The sequence below is a fragment of the Stegostoma tigrinum genome, chromosome 45, assembly GCF_030684315.1.
Source record: "Stegostoma tigrinum isolate sSteTig4 chromosome 45, sSteTig4.hap1, whole genome shotgun sequence".
Classification (NCBI taxonomy): Eukaryota; Metazoa; Chordata; class Chondrichthyes; order Orectolobiformes; family Stegostomatidae; genus Stegostoma; species Stegostoma tigrinum.
The window spans coordinates 13619906-13645270 of NC_081398.1; the positions used below are offsets into that span (position 1 = coordinate 13619906).

The 25365-nt window shown below is 44.5% G+C and overlaps 1 protein-coding gene across 1 annotated transcript in view; it reads right to left on the reverse strand.

Moving 5' to 3' along the window:
• Nucleotides 1-2080: 2080 nt before the first annotated feature.
• Nucleotides 2081-25365, reverse strand: part of LOC125448626 (Y-box-binding protein 2-B-like) — a 40647-nt gene continuing 17362 nt past the window's right edge. Inside the window, exons 5-11 of the mRNA XM_048524036.1 lie at nt 23099-23218; nt 21176-21367; nt 17090-17202; nt 15322-15499; nt 5018-5236; nt 3133-3234; nt 2081-2354 (exon numbers count right to left, since the gene is read on the reverse strand). Coding sequence (XP_048379993.1) covers nt 3157-3234; nt 5018-5236; nt 15322-15499; nt 17090-17202; nt 21176-21367; nt 23099-23218 — 900 coding nt within the window. The 3' untranslated portion in view covers nt 2081-2354; nt 3133-3156. The remainder of the gene's footprint in view (nt 2355-3132; nt 3235-5017; nt 5237-15321; nt 15500-17089; nt 17203-21175; nt 21368-23098; nt 23219-25365) is intronic.

A 25365-nucleotide genomic window follows, 5' to 3' on the forward strand; every position in this document is an offset into this window, starting at 1 on the left:
AATTCTCCAGCATCTGCAGTTCCTATTATCTCAAGTTAAAAAGGGAATGGGCAGAGTAGATGAACCCTAACTCAGGAGTCCTACTCTGCCATTTTAACTGCAACATTAAAATCTGTTAGAGAATCCAGTATCTTGGTGAGGATTTCTGGAAACATTAAGCTTACTTCTCATCCATTTGTTCACTTCAACAATCTTGATGGACTAGCAATTTTGCTCAGGTTAGCTAGATCTTTATTTTCTGGTTCAATGCTATTTGATTTAACCTTTCATAACAGATTCTGCAAGATGAGAGGATTGCAGACAATGTTGACTTTGTCGTCTAGGCCTGCTTAAGTTACACATTTTGGTAACTGATCTGGTTTAAGAATATGCCAGCATTACGGAGAGGATTGCTGAAAACACAGGCAAGTTATGTAAAATGAATTCAGTTACTGAGTTCAGTAGTTTGCCAAAATGCACAAGGGTGCCAAAACAAGGCTTGATGGAACTTGTGATCTGCTGGTACCAGTGCCTAATTCAACAAGTTGAGTTTTGCTGCAGTGCTGATCTTCAACTACTGTGGGGAGTATGGTGGCTCAGTGATTAGCACTGCTGCCTCAGTACCAGGGACACCTCCGGCAACTGAGTGCAGAGTTTCCATGTTCTCCAGGTCTGTGTGGGTTTCCTCCTACACAGATGTGCAGGCTGGGTGGATTGGCTATGCTAAGTTGCCTGTAGTGCCCAGGGATGTTTGGGTTAGACATGGGAAGTGCAGGGATAGGGGAATGGGTCTCGGTGGAATGCTTTGTTTGGGATGGCGGGGGGGGGGTTGCCTGTTTCCACACTGTGGAGAGTTGATTCTCTCAAATGGTGTAGAATGTGTTACAGGTTCTCATTTCCTTGTGCAAAGCTGCTATCTCAGCTAGTTATATATGTCTACCAAATGCTGCAGAATGTGCCAGAAATGGAGAGGAATATTCAAAAAATGATTCCCTCAAAGTTAATTATTTCTGACTTAAGGATTTTATTGAATTTACAACTGATTAATAATGACCTCACCTGAAGGAGCAGCACTGAGCTTGTGACTTCAAGTAAACCCATTGGGCTATAACAGTGCACTGTGGCTTCTGACCTTATCCAGAACAGTTTGACATTGTCACCTCTACATTGAGAATACACTACCATTGGAGGGTTTGTCAGAGGTTGATTTTCTTATGCAAAGTTGCTTCAGTTAAGCACATCTGTAAACTTTCCTAAGAATGTAAGCCAGCATTCTGGAAAGGATTGCTAGAAATATTGCAAACCTCACCAGTTTAAACTTTTTGGTAACATTGTAGCCTTATGAATTTGCTGATAGTCTTGAGAAAATGGCTGAAATGTTTTTGTACAGTTGCCTCTCAGGAATTGTCAATGGTTCTTATTAACTCGTGCATAACTAGTGTCTATTTGTTAGAAGTAAATTAGACACAGTCAAGCACAAAAAAGTTGCCTTGTCAGCCTGGGTCTAAATATGCAAATTAAGAAAAGAAGCTCTGTACACTTAAGATAAGGTGTAGAGCTGGATGAACACAGCAAGCCAAGCAGCTTCTGTGCTCCTCTGATGCTGCTTGGCCTATACTTCTCATTCTCCAGCATCTGCAGTTGTGCATACTTTTCCAAATCTAACTGCAACTCCAGGAACACGGCCTAATTTTCAATCTTATCCCAAGGCAGCATGACATTATCTTTGAGGGGTAGTAAGTTCAAGGCTATTCCCACTCAGGTCATGTTACTCCCCAAAAATCTGTTCAAGAACAAATTGAATACTCATTTTCAAGAAGGGAACCAGACAAAAATGTTAAAGACATTTGAGTAAGGTAATTATAGGAAGGACAGAGAGAACCAGGGACAGGCAGGTTGGAGAACTTTGGTTTGGGGAACACGGGCAGCAAGGACTGACTGGACTGAAGGGTCAATTTCAAATGCCTGACTAAATACCCAAAGGCTGGAAGATTTGCTTGACCATAGGGATAGTGGTCATGGATAGCATTGCATGGAAGGAGACATATCTACAGTCAGATCACTAAACTGCCAAATGAACAGACCTAGGATGCAAACCAGCTGATCTTTAGCAAGCAGTTTTATTATTGCACATCACCCTAAATCAGTACATGAAAAAGTAAACCCAAGTCATGTAAACTGTGCAGAATGGTGTCCGGGACAATGTCATGTGTACAAAGTCTCCCAAAGGGAAGGGGGACAAACTAAATCCAAGCGCTCCTAATCAAAAAGAAAATCCCAAAAGTCAGGGTCACAACATACATTATAGGGCAGTCCAGGTTTGTTTGACCTTGTGCCCACAATTCCGAGAGCTTCAAGTGCAGTTAGCAGGAAACCTGCAGCAGAAAAAGTAGAAAAGTCAGTCAGTGTTTTTGCACAAACCTTTCCTTACATAAACCAAATCTCATTCAGACAAAAAACAAACAGGAATAGAACATTAGGACAGGAGATTACAGCTCAGGTAAGAAAAGTATTTAAAAAGGAAGAGGTTTAGGGAGGGAAATTCTTCCAGCTCAAGTCACTGGTAGCTGGAGATTTGGTCAAAAAACAGTGGAGCAATGGAAGCTGGGGTGTTGGGGGAAGAGAATGCACAAGAGACTAGTCCTGGCTAGGCTGGAAGAGGCTGCAAAATAGGAGGGGAGTAAAAAAGAGGGAGTCAAGAGGCCATGGAGCTGCAAATTAAAAAGAGAGGCGCAGCACACTGGACAAACTGAAACTTATTGACAAGGAGTCAGATGACTAGGTTGTAATGCAAGAGAAAACAAGTTTTGGGACAAAAGCATGGATGATCTTTTCATCAGCTGCTGGATGCAGAAAGTGGGCAGGGGGGTGGATGATACGGCAAGAAATGGCGATCAGGATGCTTCAGTCAGATAGAGTAAAAATCAGCTTAGGGACCAAGGATTTGAAAGCATTTGTTCAATGGCTAGAGGGTGGGGAGGGGGAGGATGGAGTTTGGAGCAACTGCTGAGGACAGCAACTTCAGAAATTTCCTTCATTTAAGTATTGATCTAGTGTTCAACAGAAAAAGGATTTCACAGCTGATCAGTAACCAGGAATAAGCAGTTCCTAGTATTGATCCTATTGCAGTCTACCAAGCCCTCCAATACTTACCACTCTAAAGTGAGCACCTTCAGTTCAGGCCTTACTTTTCTCCTGATCTGCTTTAATACTGGGAGCAATGCCAAGCTGGTCTGGCACTAGGTCTTCTGTTCTCTGTAGACAAAAAAGTGGTGAAATTAAACTCACCTGCAAGATGTGCCATGCCCAAAGTTAGGATGCACAAGGGGTGTGCTGTTTTGTGGAAAGGCAAGGGTTTACATACTTGCAAGCTGTCAAATTTAGAGACAAGTTTAAAAAAGATGTGAGTGGCCTCCATCTGTTTGTACTGTAATGATTCTGCCAAAAGGAAAATTCAGTCTTCCAATTAAAAAAAGGGGAGAGAAGCGAAACAACTATAAAAGGATGTGATAGGGGAGTTTATAACTTTGAGGCTATCCAATTTTTGGATAGGAAGGGAAGGTCAAGGTCTACGCAAGGGGTTGGGAGGAATTTTAACAAATAGGACACTGGTACAGGTACAAGATGTTGAAGTAATGGACTCCTGCATCCATTGGATTAAACATTTTAAAAATCTAACCTCCCAGCAGCTGAGATTATCCTGCCAGAAAAACCAAACTGACCAGGTTTCTCCCCCCACCCCACCACCCACTTCCAGGGCTCTGGGGATGACCTGATGAGGGCTTTTTAAAAAATGAAGCTGTTTTGGAAGAGACCAGAACTTTGACACCAAATTTCAGACAGTACGTAATACATTTTCTTCAGGAGAATGATCTCCCACAGGAGTGGTGGAAGCAAATATCAAAACATTGATGGGGAAGCAGGATAAGAGGAATAAAGAGACATGCAGATTAGAACAAGGATGAATCAGATAGGCCCCAATAATCTCATTATACTGGACATCCCAACTCCAGATTTGCCAGGGAGGTTCCTGTTTGTTTTTGCAGGTTTTAAAAAATAGAATGGTTTACTAAGGAAAGTCAACTAAAGCCCAGATATGATCAGACAGATCTTCAAGACCAGAGCACCTTGGATATCCAAAGAGAAACAAACTGAACAGTTGAGAAAGTGTGAAATTGCCAGGATAAACAGTGAGCAGGGGATATCTCCAGGAGTTTTTTTTCTATTGAAGAATCTAACAACTGGAGACCCAGAGACCAGGGGAAGGGGAAGGGGAAGTGCATTCTGGTTGGGGGGGGGGCACAGAAGAGGGACAAGCAGGCACAATATGACTTCACATGGCACTGTTCCTTGCCCACTGAATTAATGGGTCAGAAGATTCAAGTGCAATATATGAAGGTGAAGGACAGCAGCATTAGCAATGCATATATGGATCAGCCTCAGGTATTAGGTTCAGAAGTAACAGGAACATCACATTGCCTTAAATGAAATCCTTATGGCCCAAACTACAGCACTTGACTAGTTCTAGTCACCACACTAAGATGGGAGGTCTGACAGGGTGCAGGGTAGATGCCCCAGAATGATCCAGGAATGAGGGAGTCTGGTCAGAACAGAAAAGTTAGGTTGAAGAGTCTGTTTCCATGCAGTATGATTATGACTGAGTTTAGTGTCCAGCTGGGGTTATACTTGGAGTTGAAAGGAAGAGGGGCAGTGTTTAACTGAAGTGTATGCAATGACCAGATGTTTGCATAAAACAGACTAAAGCTGTTCCCATTTATTGTACAAGGACAAGGACAGATTTAAGCAAATATATGAAGAGATGGAGGTAGAAGGTCTTTAGTGAGTGATCTGGAACTCAACGCTGGGGGTGCACACTGGAAGCGGGCCATGTCAAAAAGGAGACAGGACAAGAAGTTTGCAGGAGCTGAAGTAAAGACCGACTGGATTGTTCTAGAAAGTATAGGCTGAATGACTGGCAGTCAATATTGAAGAAATACTTTAAAGCTAAAAATAATTCCAACCCCAAAAAGATGCTTACATTGAGCAGTTGAGTTACTGCAGACTCCTGGGTCATGACATTTTCTGGTTCTGTGGTCACGACTATGGAGGCAGTCTCTGTTAAAACTGGAAGTTCTTTGGTCACTGGCATTTCTGGAACAACCAGGACTGGACTTTGGACTGGAACAGGAACAGTCTCTGAAGCTCCTTCAATTAAGGTTGCTGAGACAGAGCTGTCAGTGGGATTATCCTTCTGTTCCTTGTGGAGAGGAAGATTGCAAAACAGAGGTTAAGTCTCAAAATCCTAGAAGTTGGAGCCTGGCCTGGAAAGTTCAGTAAAAGTATACCCAAATATAGTTCAAGCCAGAATCACAGATGGAATCATCCTCAAGGCCACACCAAAAATGAGACATCAGGGAGGGAAACAGTTCATTAAAATCTGCACTCTTACCATCTGAATGTGCTCAAGCAGGTGGCTAAGAGACTAGACAAAAAGGGACTCAATTTTTGTTGGTCAATCTGCTGTAGGCAGGAGAATGTCACAAACAGCTAACATTTAACTGTTTATTTGCATGTTATGTACACATGAACCCCACCTGCCACCCTGCCCTCAAATCAGTTGAGGAAAACAAACAAGACTACAGCTGATACACAGGCCATTTGAATAACTGGGTCTGTGACAATGATTCTGCTGCACACAATCCTCAACCCCTCATCTCACTAGTACACTGGGTCTCTTCTCAAAACTCCTTGAATAGTTGTGCTCCTTGACCTGTGTGGAAGCAAGACTCATTTCTCTCCAAAGTGGGGAGTATGGCTAATTTCCAACTGGGGTTTAATCAGGAGTCAGTCTTGTCATGCCATATGACAGCCAGCCACCACATCTATGCTGACCAAACACTACCTACACTTGGTACATATCCTATGCCCTGACATTTGAAGTCCTCATCCTAATGTTTCTCAAGTGTCACCAGAAGACCTGCCCCCTCCAAGTAGAATGTTACATACATCTGCTGCCCTCTGGATGACAGGCAGCTGAGGAACATCTAACACTTGCTCCTCACCTTGAGGTTGCACCCCTTTGTCTTACACCCCACACACATCTTCCACCAGGGCTTGGGGGGGGGGGGGCACGCAGGGGAATATTCTGACAGTCTATGCCTCAGTTTGTTTACCTCAAATCAGATCCCTCAGCCTCTGCTGTTCTAGAGGAAGGCAAGCCCAGTTTATCTAGTCTCAATTTTTCATCCCAGGCAACATCCCGAAACTCCTCTGCACCCTGAATGATTAGTATACAGCTTCTAGAAGACTCCACTTTCCAAGTAGTCAGTTTGCCTGCAAATAGCTAGTCTATGCTTGCCAAACCTGGTCTAATGGTGTTTTCACCCATTATTTAGGCAACTTTTGCACTATGCTTGACCTTTCTTCAAGGGCTTTGAAACTGACTATCCCAAAATGCTCACCCACTAGAACCTGAACTTCACTGGTTTCATTCCCTAGGATAAGGTGTTGTACAGCCCGATCTCTAGTAGCACTGCTGAAATACTGGCACAAGATCTCCTGGAACCACAAACTTCCAACCCCTCTTTTCACACTGAGGTGATCCCAGTTAATGTCAAAGTTGAAATCCTGTACAACCAAGGCCCCATTTCTCTCCCCTGCATAGCTGCTCCTGCACCTCTGGCTGTTGGGTGGTCAGCACAAAGTAACTGCTTGTATTTCCAAGCTCTACCCAGATTGCTTATTTGAGAATCCTTCTAGGATAGCACTGTCATGGTAGTTTCCTTTAATCATTAGTGCAATACTCCCCCTAACACTAGCCCAATTGGTGTTACACACCTGTGCCTAAAACCTCGGTGCCCTGGAATGGTTGAAATGCAAATACTGTTGCTCCTCCAGAGGATATTTTCATATCCTGATGAATGCTCAGTTCAAACTTACCAGTCAGACTCCTTGCCTTTGAGATGGCAGCTCACTACCACCTCAAGGTGAAGTAGGGACAGACAATAAATGCTGCCAGGCCAAGGATGCCCACAACCCACAAGTGAGTTATGAAACAAAACAATTTAGCCTCCTAGACCTCCCATTTTTGCACCAACTGAACTGTCCAATTCCTTCTGAATTGACACCGTGCCCCCTCCCTCCCAAGGAGTTAAAACCATTTAAGAAAAGCACAAATGTGCTTTCCAGCAAAGGATTTTGGACCCATTCTGACTCATGAAGTCAGGATGGCAAAAAAGGACACAAGATAACCCTATATGCCAAAGTTGAGAATCAAAAATGTGATTCCACAATTACATTAAGGGCAGGAGTAACTAAGGACAGAATAAGACCCCTTAATAGATTCTCAAGGCTGTTTGGGGAACTGCAGGAGATGGGGGGGGGGGGAAGACAGTAAGTGAACATTTTGCTTTAGTATTTACTGTGGAGAAGGATATGGAAGCTAGAGAACTTAGAACTGAGGAAATAGCAATATCTCAAATGTATCAGATGTGGTGCTGAACATCCTAAAATACATGAAGGGTCAAAAAGTCCCTAGGACCTGATCAGGTGTTTCTCAGAACTTTGGGAAACTAGGGAAGTGATAACTCAGCAAGGGGCCCAGCAAGTGAGGTGCCATTGTCTAAGGCAGTAAAGAAGAGTCAGGGAACTATAGGCCAGTGAGAGCCGGATGTCAATAGTGGGCACTCAGATAGGGCTTATGTATTATTTAAGGAAAGGACCAATTAGGAATAGTCAACATGGGTTTGTGCTTGGAAATCATGTCTCAATAACTATTTCAAGAAGCTCAGATTGAAGGTGACATGGACATTGTAAATATGGACTTTGAGGTGTTTGACAAGGTTCTGCATGGTAGACTGGTTAGCAAGGTTAGATCACAAGGAATCCAGGAGGAGCTACCTATATGGGTATAAAATTGGCTTGAAAATAAGACAGAGGAAGTAGTGGAAGGCTGTCTTGCAGACTGGAGTGCTGGGTCCACTGCCTTTTCTCACTTAAGACTAAGCCAGAAGAGAGTATAGTAGATATTGGTCAGCAAGTTTGCAGATGACACCAAAATCAGTGGTATCATGGACAGGCAAAGGTGGTTACCCGAGTACAACAGCATGTTGATCTGAAGCGTTGAGGAGTATCAGTTTAAGTGTGAGGTGCTACATTTGATCAGGGTGAATCAGGACAGGATTTATACACTCTGGTGGGGCCTTGGGGGACTGTTGCCAAACAGACCTGTGAATGCAGCTCAGTTCCTTGAAAGTGAAGTTACAGGTAGGTAGGATAGTGAAGGCAGCATTTGGTATGCTTGGCTTTATTGATCAGTATTCTGCATATAGGAGTTGGGAGGTCATGTTGTGGCTATACAGAAGATTGGTTAGGCCACATTTGGAATATTGTGTTCAGTTCTGGTGTCCCTGTTGTAGAGAGGTTGTGAAATTTAAATCTTTAAGCACATTGCCAGCATTGGCAGGTCTGAGCTATAGGAAGAGGCTGGATAAGCAGGGACTATTTTCCTTGGAGCAGAGAATACTTGATAGTTTATAAAATCATGAGGGCCACGGATGGGGCAATCAGCCAAGGTCTTCCACCACACCCACTCCCACAAGGGTGGAGGTCCAAAGCTACAGGGCATAGGTTTAAAGAGGCATCCTTTTCTACAGTGATGCAATGAGCTGCTGGTGGAAGCTGGTACAGTTACAACTTTTAGTTGGCATCTGGATGGGTAAATGAAGAGTTTACAGGGCCAAATGGGACTAGAGATTTAGAATCTGAATGGTGTGGACAAGTTGCATCAAAGTGTCTGCTTCAATGCTGTACATCTGACTAGCTTGTAAAGATCCCCTCCAGCCCAGAAACTGTCTCAATGATCCTAAAATCATTCTCAGCATGGCCTGTAGCCAGACATCACCTCCCTGGTGCCAGGGTCAGGAATATATCATGCACAAGTCTTGCTTGCCAGCACGGAACTAAAGTTCCTCTTACAATAAAGTCTCTTGCTGAAAAGCATTTCTCCCTTACTGTACAGAAGGGTGTAACTATGGTGCCTGAAACTCAAGAGGCTATCCCATTTCAGTGGTGATAGCCAAAAGAAAACTCCCACACTTACTGTCTAATGTCAATCTTTTCCACTTGCATAGCCCTTACCACAACCAGTTGGCCAAGTGTGCCATTTTCTGCATCATGCATGCTCCATTGTCAATTCACCTGCAGCCAGTGGCCTAAAGTCTGAGTTTAAGCCAAAAGTGATTGCACCTTGTCCAGCAAACCAAGGATTGAACACCAAGCTCTCATAAGTACAAATGCAACCAAATTTAAATTTCTGCCATAGGAGAAAGTGCATTCTTTGGGTAGGGTCCCTACCCTTGGATTCAAAAGTCCTGCTTGCTTCAGGTATGTAATAATGGATAATCAGAAATATAGGACAAGTGTCAATTGGCAGAGGATTTGCCAAAAGGAAACTAAATTCACATTTGTCAAGATAACTGCATAGCCCTGCACAAAAAAACAGCTACAAGTCACATAGCCATTAAACTATGCTGCATTGACAATCCTCAAAATTGTCATGTGTAGGCTACTAAAGTAGTCCCTCACTGAGCACAATACAAAACAGCCAAGTGGTTGAGCTTTGTATTGAAGATGGACAGTGTGTAAGATATATCATGAAGGACAGCTTCATATATTGTACATAACTATATCCAGGCACTCCAATATTCCAACTTTTAGACAGGTTGTAGGGAGCTGTGTTGTGCACTATGGAATCATGCAATTAAACTAAATTTTCTGACTATGAAAATAACTGAACACCCTGAGCTGACCTGAGCAGGGCATTACTAAAACAAAATTCAATCCAGAAGCAGGAGCTAAGTTAGTTGGGAGGGCTAGCAAGGAAAACAACAGAGTTTTAAAAACATCAGAAGGACTTTCGCATGCATACCCACAGCTCAGGCACTGATTGTTAGTATGTGGGATAGAAGACAAAAAAAGCTGAATTATATTGGTTAGGTCACAAAAGATTACTGTAGCTAGTCACCACAATGTGATCTGAAGAGACTGATTGCACTAGAGGAAATTCAGTAGGATGCTACCTCATCTGGAGGGCCCTAGGCTGTCAGCAAAAGGTTGGATAGATTAGATTCCCTATAGCCCAACAAGCACACAGACAGTTACCCGAGGCTGTTAGAGCCAGGGTCCCTGGAGCTGTGAGGCTACACAGCCACCACGCTGCCCTAGGCTGGGGTGTTTTCCTCAGCAGTAGCAAAAAAGTGTTAGTGGACTGGATAGGAAGCTACTTTCTCCCCCCCCTCCCCCTCCCCCCCAACCCCACCCCTGTTTAGAGAAGTACAGTGTTTAAAATGGAGGTAGAAGGGTCAGACAACCCAAGAATTCTTCAGTGGTTGGAACCTGGAACTTGCTGCCCAAGTTTGAATAAACCACCTCAACACAAGTTTATATCTTCATATTTGCATTGCCTGCAGGGCTATGGGTCAAGAGGTGGAAAAGTTGACTTAGTGTAGCAGATCTTTGACAGTGGCCTCCTCTTGTTCCATGAACCTATGAATCAGACTACATGAACTAAATATCATGTATGCCTAAAGAGATGGTATTGCCACAGGATTTCCTCCAGGCCAAGCAGCTAATGTTTTCCTCCAGTCCCACAACAAATGCATAGACCAAGATCCTTTGGTCCAAACCATCCAGAAATAGGTTTGAGGATATAAAAAGTGATTTCAGGGAGTTAGGATGGAAGCTGCAGAGCAGGACGAACAGAGTAGTGTTCTCTGGTTTACTACCGGTGCCACGAGATAGCGAGGTGAGGAACAGGGAGCGGGCGCAGCTGAACACGTGGCTACGCAGCTGGTGTAGGAGGGAGGGCTTCAGATATGTTGATAATTGGGATGCCTTCTGGGGAAGGTGGGACCTGTACAAGAAGGACGGGTTGCATCTGAACTGGAAGGGGACCAATGTCCTGGGTGGAAGGTTTGCTCGAGTAGTTCGAGAGGGTTTAAACTAGTATGGCAGGGGGGTGGGAACCTGAGCTGTATACCAGAGGTGAGCGTTGATGCAGGTGAGGCAGTAGCAAGAGGTAGACCAGCTAGTGGGAAGGATTTTCCTGGGAAGGAACCAAGGGATCGGTTAAAGTGTGTTTGCTTTAATGCAAGGAGTATCAGGAATAAAAGTGATGAACTCAGAGCATGGATCAGTACCTGGTGCTATGATGTTGTGGCCATAACAGAGACATGGGTTTCTCATGGGCAGGAATGGTTGCTGGATGTTCCAGGGTTTAGAACATTTAAAAAGAATAGGGAGGGGGGAAAAAAGAGGAGGGGGTGTAGCACTACTAATCAGAGGGTATCACAGCTACAGAAGCTTCCATTGTCGAGGAAGATCTGCCTACTGAGTCAGTATGGGTGGAAATTAGGAACAGCAAGGGAGTAGTCACCTCGTTAGGGGTTTACTACAGGCCCCCCAATAGCAGCAGGGAGATTGTAGAAAGCATAGGTCGACAGATTTTGGAAAAGTGTGGACGCAGTAGGGTTGTTGTAATGGGTGACTTTAACTTTCCTAATATTGATTGGAACCTCCTTCGAGCAGATGATTTGAATGGAGCTGTTTTTGTAAGGTGTGTTCAGGAGGGTTTCCTAACGCAGTACGTTGACAGGCCGACGAGGGGAGAGGCCATTCTAGACTTGGTGCTCGGAAACGAGCCGGGGCAGGTATCAGATCTTGTGGTGGGAGAGCATTTTGGTGATAGTGACCATAACACTCTCTCATTCTACATAGCTATGGAGAAGGAGAGGATTAGGCAGAATGGGAGGATATTTAATTGGGGAAGAGGAAACTATGATGCGATTAGACACGAGTTAGGAAGCATGGACTGGGAGCAGTTGTTCCATGGTAAGGGAACTATAGACATGTGGAGATGGTTTAAGGAACAGTTGTTGGGAGTGATGAGTAAATATGTCCCTCTGAGACAGGCAAGAAGGGGTAAGATAAAGGAACCTTGGATGACGAGAGCGGTGGAGCTTCTAGTGAAAAGGAAGAAGGTAGCTTACATAAGGTGGAGGAAGCTAGGGTCAAGTTCAGCTAGAGAGGATTACATGCAGGCAAGGAAGGAGCTCAAAAATGGTCTGAGGAGAGCCAGGAGGGGGCACGAGAAAGGCTTGGCAGAAGGAATCCAGGAAAACACAAAGGCATTTTACACTTACGTGAGGAATAAGAGAATGGTCAAAGAAAGAGTAGGGCCGATCAGGGATAGCATAGGGAACTTGTGTGTGGAGCCTGAGGAGGTAGGGGAAGCCCTAAATGAGTTTTTTTGCTTCTGTCTTTACGAAAGAATCGAACTGTGTAGTGAATGAAACCTTTGAAGAGCAGGTGTGCATGCTGGAATGGATAGAGATAGAGGAAGCTGATGTACTGAAAATTTTGTCAAACATTAAGATTGACAAGTCGCCAGGCCCAGATCAGATTTGTCCTCGGCTGCTTTGGGAAGCGAGAAATGCAATTGCTTCGCCACTTGCGAAGATCTTTGCATCCTCGCTCTCCACTGGAGTCGTACCTGAGGACTGGAGAGAGGCAAATGTAATTCCTCTCTTCAAGAAAGGAAATAGGGAAATCCCCGGCAATTATAGACCGGTAAGTCTCACGTCTGTCGTCTGCAAGGTGTTAGAAAGGATTCTGAGGGATAAGATTTATGACCATCTGGAAGAGCATGGCTTGATCAAATACAGTCAACACGGCTTTGTGAGGGGTAGGTCATGCCTTACAAACCTTATCGAGTTTTTTGAGGATGTGACTAGTAAGGTTGATGAGGGTCGAGCTGTGGATGTGGTGTATATGGACTTCAGTAAGGCATTTGATAAGGTTCCCCATGGAAGGCTCATTCAGAAGGTCAGGAGGAATGGGATACAGGGGAACTTAGCTGCTTGGATACAGAATTGGCTGGCCAACAGAAGACAGCGTGTGGTAGTAGAAGGAAAATATTCTGCCTGGAAGTCAGTGGTGAGTGGGGTTCCACAGGGCTCTGTCCTTGGGCCTCTACTGTTTGTAATTTTTATTAATGACTTGGACGAGGGAATTGAAGGATGGGTCAGCAAGTTTGCAGACGACACAAAGGTCGGAGGTGTCGTTGACAGTGTAGAGGGCTGTTGTAGGCTGCAGCGGGACATTGACAGGATGCAGAGATGGGCTGAGAGGTGGCAGATGGAGTTCAACCTGGATAAATGCGAGGTGATGCATTTTGGAAGGTCGAATTTGAAAGCTGAGTACAGGATTAAGGATAGGATTCTTGGCAGCGTGGAGGAACAGAGGGATCTTGGTGTGCAGATACATAGATCCCTTAAAATGGCCACCCAAGTGGACAGGGTTGTTAAGAAAGCATATGGTGTTTTGGCTTTCATTAACAGGGGGATTGAGTTTAAGAGTCGTGAGATCTTGTTGCAGCTCTATAAAACTTTGGTTAGACCGCACTTGGAATACTACGTCCAGTTCTGGGCGCCCTATTATAGGAAAGATGTGGATGCTTTGGAGAGGGTTCAGAGGAGGTTTACCAGGATGCTGCCTGGACTGGAGGGCTTATCTTATGAAGAGAGGTTGACTGAGCTCGGTCTCTTTTCATTGGAGAAAAGGAGGAGGAGAGGGGACCTAATTGAGGTATACAAGATAATGAGAGGCATAGATAGAGTCGATAGCCAGAGACTATTTCCCAGGGCAGAAATGGCTAGCACGAGGGGTCATAGTTTTAAGCTGGTTGGTGGAAAGTATAGAGGGGATGTCAGAGGCAGGTTCTTTACGCAGAGAGTTGTGAGAGCATGGAATGCGTTGCCAGCAGCAGTTGTGGAAGCAAGGTCATTGGGGTCATTTAAGAGACTGCTGGACATGCATATGGTCACAGAAATTTGAGGGTGCATCCATGAGGATCAATGGTCGGCACAACATTGTGGGCTGAAGGGCCTGTTCTGTGCTGTACTGTTCTATGTTCTATGACAAACAGTCCCAAACTAAACTAGTCCCACCTGCTTGCTCCTGGCCCACATCCCTGCAAACCTGTCCTACTGATGTAGTCATCCAAGTATCTTCAAGATTATACCCACATCCACCAATTCCTCAGGAATTTCATTCTACATGCAAACCACCCTCAATTTGTCCCTCATTTCTTTAATATCTCTGCTCACACCTTAGTGCACCCCCTCATCCTAATCCCATGGTGGGGGGTGGGGGTGCAGAAGGAAGACAGGGACTCTACATAAACCCCCATTTATAAAAATAAGTCACCTCTTCCACTCACTCAAACCTTCTATACCTCAGCAAGTCTCTTCTGCACCCTCTCCAGTTTAATACAATCCATCCCGTGGTGTTGACCAGAATTGGACACCATACCACAAGAGGCCATACCAATGTCCCTCAATCTTGACTGAAATAAAATCGCTAGCTTCCTACCCTTTAGCCATTTCAGTTCATGAAAAATCCCATTTTGCTGCAAAAATCTTCAGGTGCATGCAAGTTATGCTTCAACCCACAATTTTCTTTCCAACTGCTCAATTTCAACAAGCTGACTACTGGATGGGCAGTTGTAAGAAAGCCTAACAAGATGCCCATTGAAACAACCAGCTAATGTGCTTTTTGCAATAATGTGCAATGAAAATGCACATGTGCAAGTGAACAGAGGTCAGAATTGGCAGAGGTTGTTGCTCTGAGCAGTGCCACTCTCCTGCTATCTGACCACAGACCTGTAGAGGGTGGTCTCATCCTCTTTTACAAAGCCTCAATTCACCAGTTTCAAAACTATTTAGGCAACGCATTCCAAGCCACTCAGTTAGCTTTGATCACTTCCATATCTTTGGAATAGTGCTAGAGGGATGCCTTCCTTCAGTGTCAGAGTTCCAGCCCACCTGGTCTGGCTGGACACCTTATGGAGGCCCTCAAATCAATTCTCAACCCTTTAAGGAGATCTGACCCAACTTTGTTTTTGCTCAAGTCCTTAGCCCTGGAAGAGTTGTCAATCTTTTCTAAGCCTCCCTCATGCCTCCACATCCTTCACAAAAATCCAGCTCCTTGAGCAGGAGAGGCTGAATCATCGTTTCATACAAGTTCAGCACTACCCCCTTGCTCTATTACTCTGCAGCCCTATTAAAACTAGATTTTTCAGTTCAACTTTCCTTCCACCTTCAGAAATGAATTATACCCAGGTCTGTGCTCCTGCACCACAGCAAGTTCTTATCTCCCAACCAAACGAAATGGCCTTGCTCCACTACATTGAGCTTAACAGCTCCACTCCTGAAGTTCTACACTGCCTTCAGCTCAATGCTGGGAGTTTCTGAATGATGCCCTGCACACAGTGGGAGGAGACACCTCAGCAGCAGCTGGCTCTTGTGCCACAGGAGGCTGGGCAAGAGCTCTTTCCCTGCGACGGAAGAATGAACGACGGAAACGCTGGCGTGCAGGCTGTGGCTGGTCAGTCTTGGGCTCCTTGTTCTCATCCAGGTCAGCTGACACCTCCTGAGGTGGTGGGCGTGGACGGAAAGGTCGCCTGCAGGAGAAAGTCAGTTACCACTTAGGGACAACTGTTGACTGACTGCTTTAACACTACCCACTCCCACTCACTCAACTGCATTAAGTTAGATTCAGTTTGGGGGTTTATCCATCTTCTCCAGCCCCTATTGAGATTCTTACCCCTGCTCACCCCCTACCACACTCCATATTGGACCTCAGACTCCCCATTGCTCAGGATTTGAAGTCTTCCATCCTGCCTCTTGAACATAAAGATTACCATCACTTGGACTTTGACAGCTCCCTGGGCATGGCAGTGGGCATCTTGCACCATTAAGCAGTGAAATGCTTTAGGTATTTCTCTACAGCATTAGAATCAGTGATGTTAAGCCTCAAGGAGGTGATCATCATGACAGCCTGAGATCAAATGGTGTCCTAGGTGACAGATTTGCATTCGTTAGAAATTTCACAAGCTCAGCATTAACCTGGGTTCCTGGTTACTGTGGGGCAGGAGATCAAATAAATAAACTGGACTAGCTTTTTAATTCACATTTGACAGCTATTGTTGATAGTAAAGAAATCAGTGACAGCTGGGATTTTAAGAATGCCATCTTCACCTGCCCTGTGTGGTTATAGGCCCATCATTCTAAACTACCTTGTGAAATAATAGAACATTTTATGCTCAAGAGCACCTGAGGGATGGCCCAAAAATCCTCCGAGATGCCACAACCCATGAGTGGATATATAGAAACACTGGTTTAGGGAGAATTAGTAAAATGCTCCATTATAAACTGCCTTATTCAAAAAAGATTCTAACTGATTAGGACAATATAGAGGAGGAAGTGGCCCAGTGGTATTACCAGACTTAATGTCACCAGGGTATCTGGGTTTAATTCTAAGACATAAGAATCTTGCCAGCAGCAGCATTTCAGTGTCAGGAATTCAGTCTTGACAATGGCTTAGGTGGTTGTCATCATCAGGAAAATCCCCCTACACTAAAGTGTCCTTTAGGGAAGAAAACTGCCAGCCTTCAAAGAAAGGCTAGAACTGGAGACACTGCAGTCTGTGTTCCTCAAGCTCCAGACTGTATTGACACTAAGGTCAGGCAGGAACAGGAAGATCAACATTGAGTTTACAAAAAAAAAAGTTGCTGGAAAAGCTCAGCAGATCTGGCAGCATCTGGGAGGAGGAAAGTTAGTGTTTCAGGAAGGGTCACCTGGACCTCAGAACTGGACCCAAAACATTAACTGTTTTCTCCTCCACAGATGCTGCCAGACCCACTGAGCTTTTCCAGCAACTTGTTCCCAATTTACAGCACCCACAGTTCTGGTTTTTTGGGTTTACACACTTTTTCAGGGCTGTTTCTCTAGCTCCAGACTGCATTGAAACTTCGTCACCTTGCCTTGTTTACATGTGACTGTAGGGCCATTATGAGAAACTCAACTACCCTGAGCAATTAGGGATGGCCAATAAGTGCTGGCCTAGCCAGTGACATCTAATTCCCAGTAATGATTAAAACAAAGTTCAGTGATCAGAGTGTCAATACATGTTCTGATAAACAGGAGCACTGCGAGATTCCATGTTCAGCTGAAGCCCACAGGCGAGAAGGGTCACTGTTCCAGCACATTACCTGCGGAATTGGGATCGGGGTCTATTTCTGGGTGTCCTTTGTTGACCTTGCTGTTGAGATTGGGCCTGACCAGAATCGGACACTGGCTCTTGGTTAGTGGAAACCACATCACCCTGAAAAAGGAAAGCAGGTTTTGTCACTTGACACTGTAGAAGCACTCTCCAATTATGAGCCAGTTTTGTCAATGAACTGAAAGTCAAACTGATTTACTTACATTCCATCAACTTCAAATGGGATGCTGAATTCACCATTGGGACCAAAGACACCAAATATGGAAGTTGGAGGACTACAACTGAAATACCATGGGAGATTTCCATTGAGGTTTTCTTTCAATTGCTACATATTGAGCTGCAAAATTGTCACTTTTTGGAAACCATGAGGCAGAATGCAAGACTGAACAACTGTGCAAGTTGAGGATATTCTGCCCGACTGCAGCCCTCCAGTTGGTTTGAGCCAGGCTGTTCTGCACGCAGAAGAGTACACGAAACATCAAGCCTGCAGACAAAGTATTCATCTCCTTTTATGTAAGAAGGCAAAAACCAAGCATGCTGGAAAGGCAGACCAGACCCAAGCTCAGTTGATCAACCACTAAAGTCAAAATGGTCATCACCATACAGACAACACTATTGCAGAAAAGCCAAAAACTGGAAAACAAATTACCTTGTGACAGACCTCTGGATTTTTGTTTACCTGGATAAACACTACTTTGGTAGCAAAGTAAACAGTTCATTCTTTGTATTCTTAGCAGAGTTGGAATGCACGTGAAGATTTGGAAGGGGTATAATATGCCATAGTACAAACCTGCAACAGACAGGCCCTTTGGCCCATACCAAACAAGATATCCATCCATGCTAACCCCATTTCTCTGCACTTGGCCCATATCCTCCTAAACATTGGGACGATACATGGGTAGCAAGTGCCTTTGTTGTTAAAAGTACCCACCTCAAGCACTTCCACTGGCAGCTCATTCCATATGCATACCCTCTTACCTTAAACTGGTGTCCTCTAGTCCTCAATTCCCCAACCCTGGGAAAGAGGCTGTGCATTCACTCCATTCATGCCTCATGATCTTATACACACTAAGATGGCCCCACCATCTCCTACACTAGAGAAATATATCCTAGCTCATCCACTTGTCTATCAAAACCTTGGAAGTTTTCTTGACTGCCTGTTAAGATGCTGTATTATGACAGAATTTATTGATGGAACTTACCGAAATGTCTTGATAGGGTCTGACAGTTGGTCATTCAGGTGGCCTCCGTGGAATTGAGAGAGACAGCTTGTGGAAGAATGGGGCATAATTTGCACACTGGTTGCAGAGACCATTCTGTGCCATTTCCACTTCAGTGGAATGGCAGAGAAACCCTTAAAACCCCTTTCCCCATACCCCAATCAGAATCCTTAGTGTAGAAGCAGGCCATTTGGCTTCCACTGACTCTCTGAAGAGCATTCCACCCAGACCTGACCCATCACCTTGCATTTTCCCCCATCACTAAGCGACCAAGCCTGCATATCTCTGGACACTAAGGGTAATTTTAACATGACTAATCCACCTAACTTGTACACATTTGGACTGTGGGAGAAAACCCACATGCAGACAAGGAAAATGTACAAACTGCAGACACTTGGGCAAGACTGGAATTGAAACTAGGTCCCCAGCACTGAGGCAGCAGTACTAACCACTGAGCTACTGTTCTACACCCTATTTTCAGATCAAGGGTCAGGCCTGTTGGTAGGACAGCATTTTGGCAGTAGCCATAACTTTTACAATAGTCATGGAAAAGGATAGGTACATCAGGGCAAGGTTTATGATGGGGGGGCAGGGAAGGGTAATTAGAATTCTGTTAGCCAAGAACGGGTAACAAAATGGGAACAGATGCCATCAGGGAAGAACATTGGAAGTGTGCAGATTGTTTAAGGAATGCATACTGCATGTGCTTGATACATTTGTCCCCAGGAGGCAGAGAAAGATGCAGCTGAGTGATGGAGCCTTGGTTCGAGAGGTCAAATGCTTGGTTAAGAGGAAGGAGGCTTACGAAAGATTTAGGAAGAGGGGGAACAGAAAAGGCTCTAGAGGGATACAAATTAGCCAGGAAGGAACTAAAAAGGAGGTGGTGTAGGAGAGCTAAGGGGGCACGAGAATGCCTTGGTGGATAGGATCAGAAAACTCCAAGGCTTTTTATACATATATGCAGAACAAGAGAATGACCAGAGAAAGGGTAAGGCTGATCAGGGATTGTAAAGGGAATTTGTGCAGAGCCTAAAGAGATAAAAGAGGGGTTCTTAATACTTTTCTTCAGTATTCACAACTGAGGGACCTAGTTGAGGGGGAGGACAGTGAGAAATTGGGTGGTAGGCTAGGAGGTCAATGTTAGTAAGGAAAACGTACTAGGAATTTTGAGGAACCTAAAGATAGGCAAGTCGCCCAGGTCTGATAGGTTTTATCCAAAGATTCTATGGGAAGTGAGGAAGAGATTGCAGGGCCTTTAGCAATGATCTCTTCACCCTCACTGTCCACAGGTATAGTGCCAGAAGATTGAACAAGGCATGATGTTTGCCATGCCAAAGAGGGAATAGGGATAACCCTGGAAATTACAGGCCAGTTAGTCTTACTTCAGTGGTAGGCAAGTTATTGGAAAGAGCTGAGAGGAGCAAGTGACGAAACACATGAATGAGGGTAGAGCAGTGGATGTGGTATACATGGATTTAAGGTATTTGATAAGGTTCCCCATGGTAGGCTCATGCAGAGGGTGAGGCACAGGATGGGGGGGGGGGGGAGGAAGTGTGTGGTAGATTAGATTTGGAATTGGGTGACCCTTAGACAAAGGGTGGAAAATATTCAACATGGTGCTCAGTTCCGAGTGGTGTACCACAAGGATCTGTTCTGGGTCCTCTATGATCTTTATAGATAATTTGTATGCAAGAGGGAAAGGAGGATTAGTAAGTTTGCAGATGATACAAGGTGAGTCGAGTTGTAGATAGTGTGGAGGGCCGTTCTAGGTAACAAAGGGACATTGATAGGATGCAGAGCTGGATGGAGAAGTGGCAGATAGAGTTTAACTCTAAAAAGTTTGTGGTGATTAATTTTGAAAGGATAAATTTAAAAGCAGAATACAGGGTTAAGTAATATTCTTGGCAGGGTGGAGGAGCAGATGGAGCTCAGGTTCAAGTCCACACAATTCCAAAAGCTGCCACCCAGGTGGGGGGATGGAGCTAAGGCATTATAGTATGTTAGCTTCCATTAGAGGGATTGAGTTCAGGAGCCATGAAGTCATGGTCCAGCTATACAAAAGTCTAGTTCAGCCACATCTGGAGTATTGTCCAGTTCTGGCAGCCTCATTACAGGAAAGATGTGCAAGTGTTGGAAAAACGTGCAGAGGAAATTTACTAGGATGTTGCCTAGAATGGAGGGAAGGTCTTACAAGGAAAGGTTGAGTGTGTTAGGGCTTCTCTTTAGAAAGAAAGGAGGATGAGAGGTGACTTGGAGGTGTACAAAATGAGTGTAGTACAGTAGACAGCCAGAGACTCTACCCTAGGGTAGAGACAGCTATTACGAGGGGGGCAGAGTTTTAAAGTGAGTGGAGATGTAAGGAGACATAGGGGTAGGTTCTTGACTCAGTGGCAAGGGTGTGGAATGCATTGCTGAAGAAGCTAGTGGAGTTGGTCTCCCAAGGGGCATTTAAGTGGCTATTGGGTAGGCATATAGAGAGCACAAGGTAGGGTGGCAGTTAGGTAGACTTTAGGATTAGGGTAAATGTTTGGCACATTGTGGGCTGAAGGGCCTGTACAGTACTTGTTGTGTTCTATTGCTAGTTTCTAACACCAAGGGCCATTCAAAGCAGAAAACTGCAGTGGAGCAGGAACATCCCAGTAGATTACAGAAGCTACACCCCTCAAGGGGTTCTGAGGCCAATTGTAAACCACTTCAAAGATTAAAAATTACACCATTACTTTTGCCTCTTCCCACTTGTTACTGGAGAAGTGGTGATGTGAGCACCAGACTTGAACTTAACAGCAGAACCAACATTGCCCTTAAACTTGAAGAATTTTTGGAAAACAACTAAAAAAGGAACAATGGTCACTCACTGCAACTGGTTGCCCCTCTCCATCTTGCAGAGGGGTCTGGGCTCTCGGCCGCCGCCGAAACCGGTTTCGGTTAAAATAGGGAAGTGGGGGTCGCCGACGCTGTTCGAGGGTCTGTTGTGGCCCATTAACAGTCTCCACTGAGCCCCCCTCAGCTGAAGGTTCTGTTGACTCACGCGTCACTGTTTGGCCACCCTGTGCCAAAAAGATAAGCGATCAAAGGGAGGGAAAGAAAGAAAACTCCCTTTGCTTGTCCCCTCAGGACAGGTACAACTTAGGGTCCAGATAGTTCCAGTCAGATCGCGTTAGTAAATGCAAATACCAGGTTAAAGGGGGGAAACAAGCTTTCATTCTGGTCAGGGCCTCAACATTAATCTTGCTTCTAAGATGCCCACAAATCCCTGAAGTGCTGCATGCTGAAAATATCATCGCTACCCACAAGTTCAGCTCAACAGGACAGCTGCCAGTCTTGAATATTAAGCACTCATCTACTTTAAGGGCAGATATCCTAGCAAAAAGGTGCTTTGTCATGTCAGTAGTGATCATATCTGCAAGACTTTAGTCCAAGCAGTTCTAACAGCCTGCAAAGTATATGAATGCAGGCAAGGACCAGGCAAGCAGGACTAACTTAGTTTGATATTATGCCTGACATGGACTGGGTGGACCATAAGGGCCAGTTTCTGTGGTGAGACTGAGCTCTAACCAAGTAGCCTGGGCATCTTCCAGAGAAGACAGATTGGACCTGACCAGAGTGACGCTGGCTGTTGGCTCAAGGAGACCTCAGTCACACTAAAGTCTTAATTTTGTTACGAGTCTACAGGTGACCAGAGTTCATAAGATGGAATCTGATCAAAGTAAAGCACGTTTTGTCTGTCCATCTACCAGTGGCCTACATACCAAACATGTGTTGGGTGATCTGATATGGTAGACAGAGGTAGGAAGTTTGTAGTTCTGGGGGCCAGAATTCAACAGATAGTCCCTACAAATCCTATTGGGAATTCCAGAAGCGTCTACCAGACTGAAGGGAACATGGAACAGGAAGTGGAAGAGGGTAGTAATGAGACAGGGAAAGTTGAATAAACACTAAGGTAAAATTGAATGTGTTCATAGAACCCCTGCAGTGTTGAAACAGGCCCTTTGACCCAACAAGTCCACACTGACCCTCAGCAGCACACCCAGACCCATTCCCCACCTAATCTACACATGCCTAAACACTGAGCAATTTCATATAGCCAATCCACCCTAGTCTGTACATCTTTGGACTATGGGAGGAAATCCACAGACATGGGGAAGAGAAAGTGCAAACTCCACACAGTCACCAGAGTACGGAATCAAACCTGGGTCCCTGGCACTGAGGCAGCAGTGCTAACCACTGAGCTGCCCTAATATGCAGGCAGGAGGTAGATTTTGCTCAGCAGAAACTGGTGCCACAATGAGACCAATAGCCTGCTTGCTAGCAATTCCATGCACCAGCCAAATTCTCTGCCAGCATTCTGGCGTTACAGTCTAGATTAAAGTGAAGGCCCCAGACAAGGGGGTTACTGTGCCACTCTAAATCTAGTTGGATATAGAAATGGAATGGATCATGAAGCACAAACCACACCATTTAGTCCATTATGCCCTAGGCCACCTTTATGCAGGCTTCACTTCATGCCCCTCTACCATCTACTGTTGGGCACTGATAAGCATTACCATGAATTCTTCTGACAAATGGACCATTGACAATTGTATCATGCATGCATGATTGGCCACCCAGATTAATTCTCTGCTGGGAAGACTTTTGGCAAAGCTGCCACACATTGCCCATTACTAGGGAATGGCAGTGGGTGTGTAGTACAAGGGGTTGTAACCGCAAGTGTGGAAGAAGTTAGAGACGTGTCACAATAAGGGGTCAAATGGCCGATTTGAAAGTCTCTGGTCACTTGCCTGAGCCACAAGAGCCTGACGTCTCACAAAGCCTCTGCGGAATCGACGGCGGTTTGGGGCATAAGGACTGCCTTTGACTGGAACACCTCCTGGGCCAGTCACATTTGCAGCCTCAACAGTCTACATAGCACAAAGCAAGAGAATGTGGGAGTCAGGTAATATCCATTACATATGGGCGTCAGAATCATAATACTAATTTTATAGTACAGATGGCCATTCAACCCATTATTGCTGTTACAGCTTTCTGCAAGAGCAACCTCCTCACTTCTGACCTGCACATTCTTCCTTCAATTTGCCACTCAAAATCTTAATTGTGAATTTAGTACCTCCTTCCCAATCCTAACCACTCACGTGAAACATTTTCTAATCTTGTATAATCCTCAACTTCTTGTCTGTATTTGACTGGCCTAGAACTTTTATACCTCAGGGAATTAATGTTTTGGTGCTTGAAAAGGTCCATTGAAAAGTGTGACATGAGCGAGGAGTTTACACAAACCTGCTCAGTCAACTAATGCCACTGGTCTGCCATTTCTTTTCCAAAAAAATGGAAGGCCCGACCAGATGCAAATGTACCAGGTTAATCAAGAGGGGGATAAACAGAGCAAGTTTAATTTTGCTTAAGCTTAGAGACTAAGTTTCTACAAACATGCATAAACAATATCAGAAGTAGCCTTTCAAGCCTGCTATGCCACTCTTCAGTATGTTTGATCATTCAGCTTGGTACCCTGTTCCTGCTTTATTGTATGCCCTTGCTCATTTAGCCTTAATTATAATCTGACTCCTTGTAGCTCCTTATTTTGACCTCAGCTGCTTTCAGTGGAAGAGAATTTCACAGGCATGAGAGATTCCCCTGACCTATTGCCTACTATTATCCTTAACCAGATCACTAGCTCTGGATTCCACATCCATTGTGAAATATCTGTTCACTTATTTAGTCCTAGTTACATGAGCATAGGGGAGGTTCCCTCAAACAGTGAATACAGTTCTAACCAATCCGGTCTCTTCATACTGGAGTCCTGCTATCCCAGGCATCATTCTGGTGATATAGGTCATATCCTGATGACAAAAGATACGTTGTCCACATGGTTGCACCAAGGCATTTCTACTCTTGCACTAATCTTCTCCCTATTAAGGCCAACAGTTTCCTCGTTTACCATTAGCTTACTTTGAGCAACTGGTATACAAGGCCTAGGTGTACCTGCCCTGTTCCTAATCTATCATCTTTCAGCTAATTTGCCTTCTGTTTGCACTTTCAAAGTGGAAAAGCTCATTTATCCACTTTCTCCACCAAAGAGCTCTAAGCAAGTTTGCTTGGAACACAAAGTAAATGGAAACATCACTTCACATACCTACAGAAAGTAACTGAAGTCAAATATAGACCCCTTACAGGCAAGGGGGTTCATGATGAGGAACAAAAGATGGCAAGCTAATTAACCCAGTGATAAGTTTGTCTTAATTGATGACAACAAGTCTTTAACATGAATCAGCCACAATTCTTAGTGGAAAATATGCCTGCATTATGAAACAAAAATAGAAAAAAAGAGAGTCGGGGGGGGGAGGAGAATAACTGAAGGCAGGAATTCAAAAACATGGATAAATTAACATGATCAATTCTGAAGTCCCAAGAGCCTCAAATCTATATTCCAGGATGCTGGAGGTGGCCATGGAAGTAGTGGAAGCACGTATCATCCTCTTCCAAAATGGATGCTTGGAACAGCACAGCAGATGAAGATGGTAAGCATTATTCAGGCTTAATAGCAAACTAAGAATTAGACCAGTTGGCCTAGTCATACAGAAGAGTGTCCTGTTATCACATCCTTACAACTGATCAAATACCAAATGATATTCCACAACATCAACATCTATTTATTTAGAGAGGGGCATGTTTGACAAATCTGGAGTTGATGTAATAAAATAGATGGAAATCCAGTGGATGCAGTGTATTTGCATTTTCAGAAAGCTTTGAGGTCCAGACAGATTATTGCACAAAACCAAATAGTGCGTGATGTGTGGTGCACTGGAGGCATGGATTGAGAATTAGCAGGAACACATTGAGGATACAGTATGACATGGATAACAGTGAAGTTGGAAACAGGTTGGGAATAGTTGAGATGTGGATCTACTTCAACACCAGTCAATGAAAGAAAGCAAGCAGATGGAGCATGCAGTCAGGAAGACAGTGACAGGAGACTTGGAGACCATGCCTGGAGCATGGTGTACTTTGTCCCCTGACCCAGGAAAACATGCTCTGCTTTTCTATGGAAAAG